Genomic DNA, 18,432 nt, shown 5'->3' with positions numbered 1-18,432 from the left:
GGGTATATAGATGCTAAAGTAAGAAAGGAAATTTATTTCTATGAGTCAGATCATTTTTGTCTGTAATTTAATTTTTTTGAAATTTTGTGGGTTACCTCTTACAGCACTGCTATTGTTTTTAGTTTTACTTATTATACTTATTTTTAGTGATTGGTTTTTACACTTGGCATTATTTCAATAATCTACATAAAATATACTTGTATTTTTAACATTAATTTGGGGCAGTTCAGATCAGTCACACAGTCGTGTCCAACTCTTTGCGACCCCATGAACTGCAACACGCCAGGCCTCCCTGTCCATCACCAGCTCCTGGAGTCTACCTAAACCCATGTCCATTGAGTTGGTGATGCCATCCAACCATCTCATCCTCTGTTGTCCCCTTCTCCTCCTGCCCTCAGTCTTTCCCAGCGTCAGGGTCTTTTCAAATGAGTCAGCTCTTCACATCAGGTGGCCAAAGTATTGGGAGTTTCAGCTTTAGCATCAGTCCTTCCAATGAACACCCAGGACTGATCTCCTTTAGGATGGACTGGTTGGATCTCCTTGCAGTCCAAGGGATTCTCAAGAGTCTTCTCCAACACCACAGTTCAAAAGCATCAATTCGGGGCTCAGCTTTCTTCACAGTCCAACTCTCACATCCATACATGACTACTGGAAAAACCATAGCCTTGACTAGACAGACCTTTGTTGGCAAAGTAATGTCTCTGCTTTTTAGTATGCTGTCTAGGCTGGTCATAACTTTCCTTCCAAGGAGTAAGCGTCTTTTAATTTCATGGCTGCAGTTACCATCTGCAGGGATTTTGGAGCCTAGAAAAATAAAGTCAGCCACTGTGTCCACTGTTTCCCTATTTATTTGCCATGAAGTGATGGGACCGGGTGCCATGATCTTAGTTTTCTGAATGCTGAGCTTTAAGCGGGGAGGACTAAACATAAACATGCAGTTGGGTGAAGGACAACTCAGGGAGCTGTCAGTATTCCCATAGATTTCAATCTGTGTTGAATAATATATGCCTGCTTTGCTTAATCCTGATGAGAGTGCATGAGAGCAGTTCTTCAAAGTGTTTCCTGAATTCTGTAACACATTTCTTTTAAATATTAATGTATTTATATTGTTTTATAATTTCTGCTTTTAATTCCCTTAAATATCAAATATCTAGAGTTATCTACTGGTTATGCTTAATTTGACCTGAAATAATTATTTTTAAATATGTCAGCTTGTCATTACAGTGTACCATCAAGAGGAAGTTTTTCTGAAAGTTTCAGTCTTCCTTTCTCACTAACCTTTGATAGTAAGAACAGTTTGATTTGTTGTAACTTTTGTGTTATGCTTTTTATTTACTAATTAAATATCTAAGAACTATCATTGTCATTCTGAATCTGGTGTTTGTGGTGACTCAGAGTTTTGAAAACCTATAGGCCTTCAGACTTTCTCATAGTGGTGTGTGGTGTCTGCCCAGTAGACGTTTTTGTGCATGTGAACCTAGCTGATGTTGTGCCATCTCTCCTCTCTTCTCCTCTTAATTCCTTCATATTTTTACCCTGAGATATGGTATATCTTTAGCATACTTTCCTTTTTATGTAGTCATAGTACAGATTATAAAAATAGAAAGGTGGTAATAGATGTTTTCCTCATGAAAATACAGAGAGATTTCCAGTCACTTTTCAGAGAATAGAAATGCTAAACTTGTGCTGTACCCAAATTTGGTACAGCTGATAATTTATTGACTATAAATTAATGCTCTCCCCTTGCCTGAGCAGTAATTTAGTGTCTCTTTGAGTGATTATTAGCTGAATCACAAATTATTCCAATCAGTGTGCTTACTCCCAGTTCAAAAGAACTTTATTCTCTCTACTGAAGAGATTCTTCATTGTACATAGAACATTATGGTTCCAGAGTCCTTAGCAAAACCACAGGAAATGATTGACTAACAATACAGTTTTTGTAGTATAGAGTGAGTCCTTTTCCTCTTGATTAGCAAACAATTAAATCATAAAAAATACTAGTTCAGATAAATATCATTGCTTTTTGAAATGCAAGCCTTAAATTGATTAAAATGATTATATCTGCTTGGAGGATTTGACGTACTCTCCTATTCAGGGGCTGTACATAATGTACATAGACCATGTCCTCTTGGTTTTACTGTTACCACAAAATATGCTTGAAAAAGACTGGTCTTAGCAAGTTTGTCTTCTTGCTTTGGATCTGGTGAGAAAATTGGGTGAACCTTAGCTGCAGCAGCAGCATGCCTTGAGTGTAAATCATGGGCACTTCCCTTAGGGGTGGCTTGTATCCAAGTAGGATGACTCTCCTGTTTGCTGCTCCATGTTTCCAGTTTTAAAAGTCTCTGTATCAGGAGACAATACCCTTGTGAGCCTTGCCTTACTGTCTTTTTCATCTCATGTTTATGACTAAATTTGATAGCATATTTTATAGCATATTTCCCATGATTATCTCAAATGAAATTAGAAAATAATGTTTGGCTTTCCTTTGAAGTGAGGGGTTTTTTTTTCCTCTTGGAGTCTCAGTGAACTCCGGGAGTTGGTGATGGACAGGGAGGCCTGGCGTGCTGCGATTCATGGGGTCGCAAAGAGTTAGACTGATCTGATCTGATCTGATCTGATCATTGCATTTTTGAGCATCTAATCCTATAATTTGAAATTAAGGTGGGTATTTGTATAGACTTTAGAACTATCCATCAGGAATATATTAGTTTGTACCAGTAAATATAAATAGCTTTATTCCTTTAAAAGAAAAAGTTATTTCTTTTCCTACTCATTCTTTAAATTAATGAAAAAATAATGAAGTTTATTATTCTGTAAATTTGTGTATGCTCTTGGTAAAATCATGCCTCTGGAAATGTAATATGTTTATACTTTGAACTTCTCTGTTTTAACTTACACTTTACCTTTAGTAAAATAAGAATGTATATATTATTACTGTCAGAGTAATGTTAATATTTTACTACTAACTTGAATTTTACAGCATTTAGAAATTTTCAGTAAATTTGTTAATGTCTCCTGAATAAGTAATTGAACATTTCAGCTGAGCAACCCACCTCCCTTACTGCCATTACTAGAATTACACTATATCTATCACTATATTATATATTTATTATATATGTATTATGTATTCTTATATATCCTATAAACACAAAAATAGAGGACATTATAAATTACAAATGTAAGTTAGATGACAAAGGTTCACATTTTAAAAGAAAATCCCATGGACAGAGGAGCCTGTTAGGCTGCAGTCCATGGAGTCGCTGAGGGTCAGACACAACTGAGCGACTTCACTTTCACTTTTCACTTTCATGCATTGGAGAAGGAAATGGCAATCCACTCCAGTGTTCTTGCCTGGAGAATCCCAGGACGGGGGAGCCTGGTGGCCTGCCATCTATGGGGTTGCACAGAGTCGGACACGACTGAAGTGACTTAGCAGTAGCAGCAGATTAACTTGAGTAAATTCTAATAGATTATACTACATTAGCTATTTAATTCTGAATATAAATCAACTATATAGAACAGCTAACTATACTTGATTCTTTAAAGAGGAAAAATAACCATTGATTTTTATTTTCTAACAACTAAATTCTACTACTTCAGCGAATATTTTTTCAAGACCAGGAAAGTGATCTTTAGGCTGAAGATTCCCAAATTATTGGGAATTATAAGATATCATAAGAATTATAAGATATCATCTTTGCTCAGATAGCTTTGTAATTAAAATACAAAGATGAGGCCTTTTTTTCCTCATACTGTTTTAATACATGTTGAAATATGTTGCTTTTTCAGTATAATGTTTGTGGGGGGAAAAAAGCATGCTTTCTTTTTTCCTGTTTGTATTTCAGCACCACCACCTCCACCACCATCAAGGGGAGGGCCGCCCCCTCCTCCCCCGCCTCCACATAGCTCGGGCCCTCCTCCCCCTCCTGCCAGGGGAAGAGGGGCTCCTCCTCCACCACCTTCAAGAGCTCCCACAGCTGCACCGCCACCACCGCCTCCATCCAGGCCAGGTGTAGGAGCCCCTCCACCACCGCCAAACAGGATGTACCCTCCTCCACTTCCAGCTCTTCCCTCCTCAGCACCTTCAGGGCCTCCACCACCACCTCCACCTCTGTCAGTGAGCGGGTCAGTGGCACCACCACCTCCGCCGCCACCTCCGCCTCCACCAGGGCCACCACCTCCCCCTGGCCTCCCTTCTGATGGTGACCACCAAGTTCCAACTCCTGCAGGAAGCAAAGCAGCTCTTTTAGATCAAATTAGAGAGGGTGCTCAGCTAAAAAAAGTGGAACAGAACAGTCGGCCGGTGTCCTGCTCTGGAAGGGATGCACTTTTAGACCAGATACGACAGGGTATTCAACTGAAATCTGTAAGTAATCCATTCTTTTCAATCTAGACTACCTATCTTCATGGAATTTTAAAGTATTATAAGATGTCTTTGGAAAGAAATATTTTTTTTACTTTTTCTCGTGGTATTTTTTTTAACCCAATGAACTTCTGATATTTTTAATACCATAAAACGCACACATTTATACCTTTACCTGTGTAACCTATATTTCTATATCAAAATACCACCTTAGAAAGTTCCCTCATGCCTCTCTCCCTTCTCAAAAAGAATCACTGATCTGATTTCTGTCACCATAGTTTTAGTTTACCTGTTATAGAATTTCAATAAAGAGAATATTGCACTGTGTTCAAAATTCATTGTTCTAGACTTTTAAATAAAATTTAATTGAGAGAAAAATCTTTATTAAACTACACAGAAGTAAAAGTAGCCATATTGAAATGAATCGTAATCATTTTGGTAAAGTCAGACTATTAACTGTATGAAAACTAAACTATATTTTAAAGTTTCTGTGTCTAAAATTTAGATTAGTAGAGAATCAGACTCCACAGAGAATTGAAAGAATTTCTGTGGTGATGGCAGATAATTCTGGATTCTCTGAGTTGGATGAGGTCATCATTTAGCCTTCTTCTAGAGCAGGGCTTCCCTGTTGGCAGTGTGAGAGACTCAGGTTCGACCCCTGGGTCGGGAAGATCCTCTGGAGAAGGAAATGGCAACCCACTCCAGGACCCTTGCCTGGAAAATCCCATGGACAGAGAAGCCCGGTATGCTACAGTCCATGGGGTCGCAAAGAGTCAGACACAACTGAGCGACTTCACTTTCACTTAGAGCAGAGGTTACCAAACTTTTTTCTTTAAAGGACTAGACAGTAAACATTTTAGGCTTGCAAACCCATATAGTATGTTACAACTGCTCAGCTCTGCTGTTACAGCACAGATGCAACAGCCGTACATATACTGTGAAAGCAGCCATAGACAGCACATAAATGAATGGACATGGTTGTGTTCTATAAAGCTGTATTTATGGACACTGAAATTTGAATTTCATATAATTTGTACATATCACAAATATTCTTCTTTCATTTTTGTTTTCTTTCAACCATTTGAAAGTGTAAAAATCATTCTTAGCTTTAAGAAAGTTATACAAAAAGATGAGACAGACTAGATTTGGCCCGTGCAGTAGTTTGCTGACCCCTGACCTAAAGCCTAAGCTACCTAACATTCCTACACTTCCTCCAGGCCTTTAGATGTGGTCTCTCAGTTCTTGGAGGAACACTTTTCTGTAGGACTTCAGACAGAAATGATAGCTTTTTCTATGAAGTAAATGGAACTAAAAGGAGGAGATTTTTAATGGAAAATTATTTTGCAGTAGGTAGAGAATTATAATTTCCTAAATCCTAGAAACTGTCTAGGAGGGAAATGACAGATAGGGAACACAACTAATTGAATGAAGGCATTTAAACATTAGCATAGCACAGATTTAAGAAACTTCTGGTCTTTAAAGTGTGTTTAGATCTTTTCTTAACATGTATCCAGAATGATACTTAGATCAGCCTCTGAACAATCAACTTCCCTCTTCCCATTTATTTCTGACTAAAGGTTTCTCAGGAACTGAATAGTTGTTAGCGGGCAGAATTATTGTCAAAATGACCACAGCTCAGATGAAGAGCAGATTTTAATGGGGCCGTCCGTACCCTTTAGAATTTCAGGTACATAAGTTGACCCTTGGACACGGGAGTTATGTGTACAAGCCCCTGGAGCAGTCAGATGTGTGTATAACTTTTGACTCCCCCAAAACTTAATTACTAATGGCCTGTTGTTATCTGGAAGCCTTACAATAACATAAAAATGAACATGTTTTATATGTTTTATATATATATTATACTATATGCTATATTCTTAAAGTAAGCTAGAGAAGAGAAATGTTAAGAAAATCATAAGGAAGAGAAAACACATTTACAGTACTGAATTGGATTTATTGATACTATAACTTTACATCATCTGCTCACAAGATGAATAGTCTGTTAGTACCTACGTCAGTATTGGTCAATATTCTTTTTTTATATATATATATATTCTTATATAATGCTAGATGTTATATGTAATACACTAGACATTGAAAATGAAAATATGATAAATTTATAGTTATTTACAGGTATAACAATTTATATGTTGATAATGATTGCTTTATGGTAGCCTAGTATATTCAGTATTATTGCTTCACAGTAGCTGACCTACATACTAATGAATGAATCATTATAAAATTTTTATGGCATATATTATTACAGTCATATTCTTAATACTGTATTGGAAACATTGTTTTTTTGTTGTTGTTTTTTTTTTCAAAACCACTTACCTGTGATGATGGACAGCTACACGGTTTCTCCAGTTACGAGAGAGGCATACTGTATGGTGATATAATATGGTGTAATCTTGTACACTGTGTCCTACATGATGAATACTTAGGCAATGTTGATATGAAAATATTTCATACAGTTCTCACCATGTAGTTATTAGATTTTCACAAAAAGGCACACTTACACAACAGATAAGTTTATTTTATTAACTGTATGGCATGATCAGTTCAGTTCAGTCACTCAGTCCAACTCTTTGCGGCCCCATGGAGTGCAGCACGCCAGGCTTCCTGTCCATCACCAACTCCCGGAGCTTGCTCAACTCATGTCCATCGAGTTGGTGATGCCATCCAACCATCTCATCCTCTGTCATCCCCTTCTCCTCCTGTCTTCAGTCTTTCCCAGCATCAGATCTTTTCCAATGAGTATCAGGTGGTCAAAATATTGAAGTTTCAGCTTCAACATCAGTCTTTCCAATGAATATTCAGGACTGATTTCCTTTAGGATTGATTGGTTTGATCTCCTTGCTGTCCAAGGGACTCTTAGTAGTCTTCCCCAACACCACGGTTCAGAAGCATCAGTTCTTCTGCGCTCAGCTTTCTTTATAGTCCAACTCTCACATCCATACATGACTACTGGAAAAAGCATAGCTTTGACTAGACGGACCTTTGTTGACAAAGTAATGTCTCTGCTTTTTAATGTGCTGTCTAAGTTGGTCATAGCTTTTCTTCCAAGGAGCAGACATTAATTTCGTAGCTGCAGTGATTTTGGAGCCCCCCCCCCAAAATAAAATCTGTCACTGTTTCCATTGTTTCCACATCAATTTGCCACGAAGTGATGGAACCAGATGCCATGATCTTTATTTTTTGAATGTTGAGTTTTAAGCCAACTTTTCACTCTGCTCTTTGACTTTCATCAAGAGGCTTTTTAGTTCCTCTTGACTTTCTGCTATAAGGGTGGTGTCATTTGCATATCTGAGGTTATTGATATTTCTCCTGGCAGTCTTGATTCCAGCTTGTGCTTCATCCAGCTCTGCATTTTGGATGATGTACACTACATATAAGTTAAATAAGTAAGGTGACAGTGTACAGCTTTGACATACTCCTTTCCCAGTTTGCAGCCAGTCTGTTGTTCCATGTCTGGTTTTAACAGTTGCTTCTTGACCTGCATACAGATTTCTGAGGAGGCAGGTCAGGTGATCTGGTACTTTCATCTCTTTAAGAATTTTCACAGTTTGTTGTGATCCACACAGTCAGTGGCTTTGGCGTAGTCAATAAAGCAGAAGTAGATGTTTTTCTGGAACTCTCTTGCTTTTTCGGTGATCCAATGGATGTTGGCAATTTGATATCTGGTTCCTCTGCATTTTCTAAATCCAACTTGAACATCTGGAAGTTCATGGTTCACGTACTGTTGAAGTCTAGCTTTGAGAATTTTGAGCATTACTTTGCTACTGTGTGAGATGAGTGCAATTGTGCGGTAGTTTGAGCATTCTTTGGCATTGCCTCTGTTTAGGACTGGAATGAAAACTGATCTTTTCCAGTTCTGTGGCCACTGCTGAGTTTTCCAAATTTGTTGGCATATTGAGTGCAGTACTTTCACAGCATCATCTTTTAGGATTTGAAATAAGTCAACTGGAATTCCATCACCCCCACTAGCTTCTTTCGTAGTGATGCTTCCTAAGGCCCACTTGACTTTGCATTCCAGAATGTCTGGCTCTAGGTGAGTGATCACACCATTGTGGTTATCTGGGTCATTAAGATCTTTTTTGTATAGTTCTGTGTATTCTTGCCACCTCTTCGTAATATCTTCTGCTTCTGTTAGGTCCATACCATTTCTGTCCTTGATTGTGCCCATCTTTGCATGAAAAGCTCCCTTGGTATCTCTGGTTTTCTTGAAGAGATCTCTAGTCTTTCCCATTCTGTTGTTTTCTCTATTTCTTTGCATTGATCACTGAGGAAGGCTTTCTTATCTCTCCTTGCTATTCTTTGGAACTCTGCATGATGATGGCATGATGATTACTTCTACTGCTTAAGTGAAAGTGGATCATCACAAAGGTCTTCATCATTGTTGTCTTCACACTGAGTAGGCTGAGGAGGAGGAGTAGGAAAAGAAGGGGTTGGTCTCCTACACCTAACTGCAGTGATAGCTTCATGAATTTCTTGTTCTTTTTTCATTATGACCTTAATGCTGGATTCATTTATCCTTAATTGGTGGGCAGCTGCAAACCTCATTCTATAGAACATATCACACAATTCAGCTTTTTCTTGTAATGACTTTTCTCCCCTTCTTTGGAGTACTTCCAGCATCACCAGTGGCCCTTGTCCCATGGTTTTATTCAAGGATTGCAGTATTGCACTCAATCCAATGAAAAATACACGAGAACTGCAAGAGATCACTTTTTACTGCGATACACAATTTACTGGGGAGACAAAGTGCTCACACTAGTAGAATCACAAGGAGTTTCAAGTTGATACTCATGCTTGGCTCACTGAATTAGCGACAGAAGGTATCTGCAAAATTAGGGCAATAGTACAGTGTGCACTGCAATTAATCTTATGCAGTTATAATTTAAAACTGCATCTTTACATTTATTTACATTTCTGTTAACAGGGAATGATGCCATGTATGTAGGATTTCCCAAAGTCTCTGTGTGTGCATAAGCTTTAATAAATTCTAACTTCTTACAATAGATTTGTATATACTTTATGGTAGTAAATGGTAAAGTAGACCTGTATCTACATATGTTTTATGCATTCATGACATGTCTAACTTTTTCTTTTCATGAATTTGGGCAATGGGGTTCATCTATTAAGTTTTTTCAGATGTAGAAGATCTTTAAAAAATGTCCCAATACATTTATTGAAAAAAATCTGCATATTAGTGGACCCATGCAATTCAAACTCATGTTATTCAAGGGTAGCTATGTGTATGTGTGTAATTATTTAGTATAGCTGTGCTATTTCATTTTTAATTATACCAATAACATACTTTTCTGTGGATACTATCAGGGACAAAATTAACAAAATGAGTATTTTGTATAAATGACTACTTATTTTAATCAAAGTGCACAGAGAGCAGTACTTTCTAAATTGTATTTTTTTCCCCTTAGTTTCTACAGATTTCCTGTAGTCTCTTTTTTAATGGGGCTTCCCTTGTGGCTTAGCTGGTAAAGAATTCCACTTGCAATGCAGAAGACCTGGGTTTGATCTCTGGGTTGGGAAGATCCCCTGGAGAAGGAGAAGGCTACCCACTCCAGTATTCTGGCCTGGAGAATTCCATGACTGTACAGTCCATGGGGTTGGAAAGAGTCGGGAGTGTTGAAATCAGGGATTATTTTATATAGAAATTCGATTTTAATAAAATCCTTTTTTTTCTGTTTTAATGAGACCCTTTACTGATAGGGTTTAAAAAAAAAAAAAAACTTTTTATTTTGTACTGGGGTATAGTCGATTAACACAATGTTACAGTAGTTTCAGATGAACAACAAAGGGACTCAGCCATGCTTATACATGTATCCATTCTCCCCCAAGCCCCACTCCCATCCAAGCTGACACATAACATTGAGCAGTTACATGTGCTGTACAGTAGGTCTTTGTTGGTTATGCATTTTAAATATAGCAGTGTGTACATGACCTTCCCAAAGTCCCTAACCGTCACGTTCCCTGGCATCCATAAGTTCATTTTCTAAGTCTGTGAGTCTCTTTAATGAGACCCTTTAATATTGATTTTTTTCCCCCAAATGTAGTTTGTATTAGATAAAGTAAATAGTACTTTAGTTGGGGAAAGTTAGTTGCCTTGTGAGGTACATTTTGAAGGCTACCCATCTGATCTCCTTAAAGCGAAGTTTCACATACATGAGAAGGAAGGTTAATTTTGAATTACAGTATATATATTGTCTATTATACATATTTAGAATATGTATGTATACATATGTGTACATATTTATACATTATATCTATGCTATGCTAAGTCACTTCAGTCGTGTCCGACTCTGTGACCCCATAGACAGCAGCCCACCAGGCTCCCCCATCCCTGGGATTCTCCATGCAAGAACACTGGAGTGGGTTGCCATTTCCTTCTCCAGTGCATGAAAGTGAAAAGTGAAAGTGAAGTCGCTCAGTCGTGTCCGACTCTTAGCCACCCCATGGAGTGCAGCCTAATAGGCTCCTCCGTCCATGGGATTTTCGAAGCAAGAGGACTGGAGTGGGGTGCCATTGTCTTCTAAGTTATACTTTATAACTTTATATTAAATATAATATTTAAAATTATAAAGCTTATTAGCAAAGTTGAATTTTTCAGGAAAATATAAGTCTCTTTAAATGCTCTTAGATATCTTGAAATGTGCTTCTCACCTTGTAGTTCTCGGAATCTAAATATGTCCTCAGTTTTATAAAATACCCTTTGATAACTGTTTTAAAGTTTCTTATCAGCCCAGGTTTTGTATATTAGAATAAACAGAAGTAACTCAACTTCAAGGGCAAGTAGCAAAAAGTTTGATTTTTAATCTAAATTTGGAAATCTGTTGATGGCCTATACATTAAAAATGGAAAATATATCTTGCATAAGTCTTCTAAAGCAGCAATTTTGTTTTTTTTGTTTGTTTGTTTTTTCTTAATTCATTTAATCCTATCCTGGGCTTGATTGTTTGCTTTTTTGGTTTTATTTTGTTTTAAAATAATGAAGTGATTGTAAGAGAGAAAGATTTTCTGGAGAGAGAGACTTTTTGATAAGGATGTATTACTCAGTTTTGCTGACTTTCCTTTCCAAGGTAACTGATGCCCCAGAGTCTACACCACCAGCACCTGCACCCACTTCAGGAATTGTAGGTGCATTAATGGAAGTGATGCAGAAGAGGAGCAAAGCCATTCATTCTTCAGGTATATTTGCATGTGTATACGTATTGTTAATAAATTTGAATATTTGAAGTTCTGTTTCTCTTTTTGTTCTATGACAGTCTTTTCTAGATTTTCTTCCTGCTACTGAATAACTTATTGATATAGGTTCTCAGACTTATTTTAAGATGTTGTCACTGTGACTAGTCTGTTTGAAGCTTAATGGAGGCCATGTCATAACCATAAATTGGAAGAACAATTTTGGCAAAAATGGCAGTTTTGTTTCCCAAACTAGAAGTATTAATAGAATGCCTAGCAAACAACTTCTTAAAAAAGACTTGACATTCCTGTATCTCATTCCTGAGACATTCTTGTAACTTAAGGTAAATTTAGGTTTCCCTGATTTGTAAGAATTGGGACTGAGAAATGAGATAAATTGTATTGTTTCTGGGGTTTGCTAAAGAACCCTAGTTTTTTGTTTTCTCTTTTTTGTTTTTTCCCAAAACATTATTTGAATAAAATAGTTTGTACTTGTGGTTATTAAACATATGCACACCACCATTAAATGAGTATCATTTTTGAAAGAGAGAAAGAATATGGGTTTTGCTACGGTAATGGTGGAGATTTACTGAAGAACATGATGTATTAGATGCAGATCTTTGTTCTTATTAAATCTATTATTTATTCTCTGTGGTGGACCTCATTTCTCCAGATTGTTACATGGAGAGAATTCATAAATCAGATGATTGATATGAATAGCAAATTATTATGCAAATAACCAGAAGGTTGCTGAGCACATAGTAGGTGCTCAGTAAATGTTGTTTTCTTTGTTTATTTCCCCTTAAGGATGTGGATGTCTATGATCCTTTAGCAACATTTGTTTTCCTTAAATAGGCATTTTTATTTCTATACTGTGCTAAAAAGATAGAATAGGCTAATTCAGTCCACAAGTATTCATTGTGAGATAATAAGAAAAAAAGAAAAATCCCTGCCTTTATGGAGCATGCATTCCAGTGAGAAAGAGAGAGATAATAAATAAAACAAATTCGAAAATATGTACTTTAAATAGTGATATGTACTAAGGAAAGAAAGTAAGCAGAAAAAGACTAACAGACTGTGACAGAGAATTTCATTTATCATAGGATAATGAGGCTTACCTAAGATATCATTTGAGAAAAGACTCAAAGGAGTTCAGGGAGTAAACCATGTAGAAAACAGGAAAATAATGCACAGCCAATACAAACTCCCTGAGGTTGAGGAACAGTGCCAAGGTCAGTAGGGGTGGAACAAGAAGAAGAATAAGGAAGAAAGAGAAAGAAGAATAAGGAAGAAAAAAATAAGAAAGTAGTATGCGAGGTGGCAGGAAGCCGAGAGTAAGGCTTTGGAGGCCATGACTGTGGTGGGCGGCCACTGGAAGGTTCTTAGCAGAGTAATGATTGGCAGTGATCCGAGCAGGATATGATGCAGCTTTGAACCAGATTGGTAGCTCCTGAGAAGTGGTTGGATACTAGTTATACTTTAAATGTGGATAACATTGGGTTTGTTGATGGATTGAAAACAAAATTTGGGAAAAAAGGAGTGATGGATGAGTCTGAGGTTTTTGACCTGAGCAACTCAAAGAGTGAAGTTTTCATTAATAGAATGGAGAAAGATTTAGGAGGACCAAGTTTGAAAGGAAAGATAGGAATTTGATTCTGTACATATTAAATTTGAGATACTTACTAAAAATTTAAAAGTATATGTTGAGTAGGCATTTGGTTATGAGTCAAATTCAGGGGAGAGATGTGAACTGTTAATATAATTCTGCATGTAATTAAGTACACGGTATTTAAAGGTACAGAACTGGATGAGATCATCAAAGAAGTGGGTATAAACAGAGAAGAGAAAGTCTAGTAGAGTTTGGAGGACTGGCGAATGTGGTATCTTAGAAGTCAGGGGAAGAAGTTTGAAGGAGGGCAGGGTGATCATCTGGGTTAGATGGGTGTGATGGGTCACAAAACTGAAAACAGAGAATTGAGCTTTAGCTTTAGGAGAAGGGAAAGGCTACCCACTGCAGTTCTGACCTGGAGAATTCCATGGACTGTATAGTCCATGGGATCACAAAGAGTCAGACACGACTGAACGACTTTCATGTTCAAGTTCACTTTTAGTGATAGTAGGTCCTTGGTGACTGGGAAAGAGCAGTGTCAGTGGGTTCAAGAGAGAATCAGGGTAGAAAAGGAGATTGGGTATTGGGGTGCCTACTCTGTTTCCTCTATGGCTTAGTGCTGATGCGGTTCCTACCTGTCACTGGAATTATAACTGAAGTCAGCTAAACAACGTGCAAGTATATTTTTTTTTTTGCAGCTTTTCTTGTGATATGTGTGTTGATTCATAGAAAATGAAGTTTTAGTTGCCCAGTCTGATTCTTTGCAACCCCATGGACTGTAAACCACCAGGCTCCTCCCTGCATGGAATTCTCCAGGAAAGAATAGTGGAATGGGTAACCATTTTCTTCTCCAGGGGAGCTTCCCAACCCAGGGATTGAACCGGGTCTCCTGCATTGTGGGCAGATTCTTTACCATCTGAGCCACCAGAGAAGCCCTGTTGATTCAGTGAGATCAACTCGTGATTTTACACATAAGGAAGCACAGGTTGAAACTGGTTCCATAGAGATTAAGGAACTAGAATCCAAGTCTTCTTACTCCTAATCTTCAGCTCACAATCAAATACTCTTTAAATGTATTTTATTGATTCATTTTAAACCATTTTAGTAACTGGATTCCTCCAGGTTGTATTTTAGAAGTTGAATAGCAAGAATTATGTTGTGTCATTTTATTTATGTGTATGTTTTAATTGTCTTACTGATTCTCTTCTAGACGAAGATGAGGATGAAGATGATGATGAAGATTTTGAGGATGATGATGAATGGGAAGACTGATCTATATATTATATATATATATTTTTAAGGTGAAATACTAAACACTACTTTCTGTCTATGGATTCTGTAAAATTATCATGTAAATGTTCTACCAATTTGCTGTATATTTTTGTTGCCTTTTTGCTTTTTTTTTATTAATCTGTGCAATACCTCATTTAATCTGTAAGGGTTTGTCATAATCCTCTGCAAAGCTACTCCCTGTGACTGTGTGCACGTTTACACCAGGATGCTCACTTGATTTGTGAGTGTTTTTCATTCCATCAACAAGGGAGTTTAAATATTATATGTGAGACTGACAAAAACCTTAATGTAATTTAGTTATAATGCCAGAAGGAAAACACTATTTTCATACCCTACTTTTTCTGTACCTAAATTTTCTTATTAAAATCTAGTATAGCACTACATTCTTTTTTAAGTGATGCAAACCTTAGTTTATTTAGCCCCTTCTTTTTGAACACATGCCACATGAATGTTGAAACTGATACATTGCACAGTTCTCTAGACTTCACTACACTGATGCAAGTTCTCAAATTTTAGCAATATGCTCTACGTAAAATCACTACAGAGATGCTAGTTGGGAAAATGAGTAACACATCTCTTACAGCAGTATTGCCTGTTGTTGTACAGATCTGGTATTTGGAGGCTGGAATCATAAGGAGCCCTTGCATCCCTAATACTTGACTGAGGTTATTTTTGTGTTATAGCAAATGTGGCAGGCTCTTTTTGGCAAAAATTTTTAAAAAGTATTTTTGGTATTATTCTGAAAGAAAAGATGTTAAAGTTTAGGGGATCTTAGATATAATTCCATACTACATGAACTGAAGGAGGCTATACATTGTGGTATTTGATTAATTTACTATAAAAAATTCAGAACATAAAAATGAGGTAGGATTAAGTATTTTTATTTTGCAGTCTGTATGGATTGAGATAATTCAGAAATGCCAACCATAGAAATCTTACCTAGTTGGCTAAGGTATACCCTGTAATAGTGAAACTATAATATGCTGGGTGTTTTTTTTTAAATTTTGATAATTTCTCAATGTTTTTGTCAAATGTCAGGTGAAGGGTTACCTTTTTCTTAAAAGATTGATGGTCCCAATGTCAAATTTCTTGAAACACAAAACCCAATGATAGATTTTTAAGAAGCAAAAATAAAACTTTACAACCTGCATATCTGTTATATATGCTACATGATGTGTTAAAATTAGGGTTTCCTTGCCTCTCTACAGTACACTAGTCTGCCTAAGGGTGATTGTTTCATATATATAGCATTAATTATCATACCTGCCTACTTTAAATTTTAGGTAGAAAAATGATCTGATTTAAATAAATACAGACACCTATTTTTCTCACATTGAGTCATATACAGAATGTAGTTCCAAATGTATTTCATTACTATAGTCACAATATCTGACTAAAAATTAAGCTCTCTATAATTGTACCGACCAAAATCTAGTTATTGGCATGATCTTGACAGGCTGGACCTGCAAGATGTGGCTTGAATTTTAACCAGTTATCACATAATCTCTAGTGATCATGCATCTAGTTATCATGAGAAATAATTTAAAAGGTTTTGTTGCTGAAAGCAGTAAGTGGTGCAGTACAATAGTTAAGTTATTCAGAGACTGTTACCTACCTTGCAGGAATAATTTAAGCTCATGGGAAAGATTCTAGACTTTTTGTTTCTTGCAAAAAAAACAGTGCCCTCTGCTGCTAAAAACCTTTTTCTGCTTACTGTTTTTTTTTTTATTGTGGCTTAATTTCTGTGGGTCTGGTGTGGATGAGGCTGGACAACAACAACCAATAAAATTAGGAATTTGTGCAAATGGTAAATAGAACGTTTTAATTATTTTAAATAATATTGATCATTTTCCTTTTTGTTTCTTTTAGACATTATATAAATTTTTTGCAATATCTTGGAAATGTCTTTAATGCCAATTTAAGATATCTGTTCACTTTGGGGCAAGGAATGCAGGGTTTTCTAGCTAACTTCGTTATGATAAAGATTTATCAGGAGCTGCTCTGAGCAAAGGATATCAAATCTTCGAATTGGAAACACAATTCTAAACATGTGAGATGGGTATAAAATTTGCCAATGGTAATTGAGTTTATTCTTTCTTCTTAAAGGACAAAAAAAAAAGACTTTTGTTGTTGCACAAAGTCTAAATTAATATTGGTTGAAACACAGCAGCTGTGGGATTCAGTCCAGGCATGAAGACTAAATCCACTGTAGATGTAAAGGTTGCATGTTTTCAGTCCTCCACCGCCTCGCACCGTGGACAGCACTATACCTGTGCGTCGTCTGAGAGCTTCCCACATGCACTCCAGCTAAATGATTGTCTGGTAGCCTTCGCGTTTAACAAACTAGCATGAGGCTTTTTATATCTAAATGCTACGTGATAGACAATTTCAGCTAGCCACATATTGTATGTATGAGATTCATAAAGACTTTCAATCATTCATTTCCATTTATCAACTGAAATTTTGTTTAGTATGTGAATTTTTTTTTTTTTTTTGAAATGTATAGTGAATAGGATGTTGCACTGGTGGCAATTCATCATGGAGCATAATAAAATTAATTTGACCCAAATAGTATAAAATAGTTTGTTTTCATTTGTTTATTGTTAAGAGATTAAAATGGGTAAAAAAAAAAATTTCAAACTGTTTAATAATGGATTCACAGCAGTGAATGGAAATGGTTGAAGTTTTCAGCCAACTGCATGCCCTGAAAGTTGGAGTGTGCCATTAAATAAACTTGGTGAGCAAAAGAATGTTACACCCTGTTCTGCCGGGAAACGTGACAGCTGCTCAGCTGTTCCTCCAGGAGCCACTGCTGTGGTATACAGAGTGTTCACATTGCAAGGTCACATTGGAACTTGTGCACACCGAAAATGTTGTGCTTTCCTAAATCAGAGTGATAGTGGAGTTTACTGGTAGTTTCAGTAAAAGCCAAATACAGTAGTTCATGTGGAAGGAACTTAAAGAGCTTTGCTATCAAAGGTGGTGCTTACTTTTAAACAGGAAATTCAGTTTTTGATAAGTAGAATTTTCCGTTCTACTGACCCTGGCACAAGTGGGTGTCTGAAGATTAAGCTGAGTTGTGGAATCTGTTGTGTAGGATGCTGCAAAATGCCTTCTAAAAGCATTGGTCACATTTAAACATTTTCCATAATGATATGTCCTTTTACAAATTTGTTTCTATTGTACAAATGTGAACCCTTAAGAATGTGTTAACCACACTTTTAAAAAGTTTTTTAAAGAGAGAAGTGCCTTAGAATTGCTTTTGTCATATTATATTTATCTATTCAATGAAGAAATTCCTGAAATTACTTACTCTGCTTTAGAAATGGAATTCTTAAAGGAGAACTATAGGGAAAAGGCCTATTACAGTACAATGGAAAATTCTTTATGAACATTTTACTTAGCACACTTACCTTATTGACACTGTCACATCATACCTCCAAAACAGCATACTTTTTGTAATCTCTTGTTCTTTTATTCTTAGATTTTTTTCCTTTAAGTGTGCTTTTTAGTGAAGCCACTAGAAAAAGACATAATAACCTGGCTCTTACTAATATCATGGGGAACTTACTTTGCAGTTAATGTTAAGACTGTATCTTTTGTATGTGCTGCATGGCATCTTCCTTTGCCATGAGGGAACCCATTGAAAATTTTGGCTTTATAAAACAAATCTGGATAAATCAACAACAGCTTAAACTTTTTCTTTTTTTTTTTTTAATTTATACCAGTGATCAGGCTTGCCTGATGGCTCAGATGGTAAAGAATCTCCCTGCAATACAGGAGACCCGTGTTCAATCCCTGGATTGGGAAGATTGCCAGAGAGGGTAATGGCAACCCACTCCAATATTCTTGCCTGAAGAATTTCATGGACAGAGGAGCTTGGCAGGCTACAGTCCATGGAGTTGCAAAGAGTTGGACACAACTGAGTGACTAGCACTCACTCAACTCACTAAAAAAGAAATGT

The 18,432-nt window shown here is 36.7% G+C and overlaps 1 protein-coding gene across 2 annotated transcripts in view; it reads left to right on the top strand.

The window, feature by feature from the left end:
* Positions 1 to 17,037, top strand: part of WASL (WASP like actin nucleation promoting factor) — an 81,689-nt gene extending 64,652 nt beyond the window's left edge. For both annotated transcript variants that reach the window (XM_061414583.1, XM_061414582.1), the window contains 3 exons: positions 3,846 to 4,366; positions 11,464 to 11,572; positions 14,386 to 17,037. In XM_061414583.1, coding sequence (XP_061270567.1) covers positions 3,846 to 4,366; positions 11,464 to 11,572; positions 14,386 to 14,447 — 692 coding nt within the window. In that variant the 3' untranslated portion in view covers positions 14,448 to 17,037. The remainder of the gene's footprint in view (positions 1 to 3,845; positions 4,367 to 11,463; positions 11,573 to 14,385) is intronic.
* Positions 17,038 to 18,432: the final 1,395 nt, after the last annotated feature.

This window comes from Bos javanicus, chromosome 4, assembly GCF_032452875.1.
Source record: "Bos javanicus breed banteng chromosome 4, ARS-OSU_banteng_1.0, whole genome shotgun sequence".
Lineage (NCBI taxonomy): Eukaryota > Metazoa > Chordata > Mammalia > Artiodactyla > Bovidae > Bos > Bos javanicus.
This window is presented reverse-complemented; position numbering and strand designations above follow the sequence as displayed.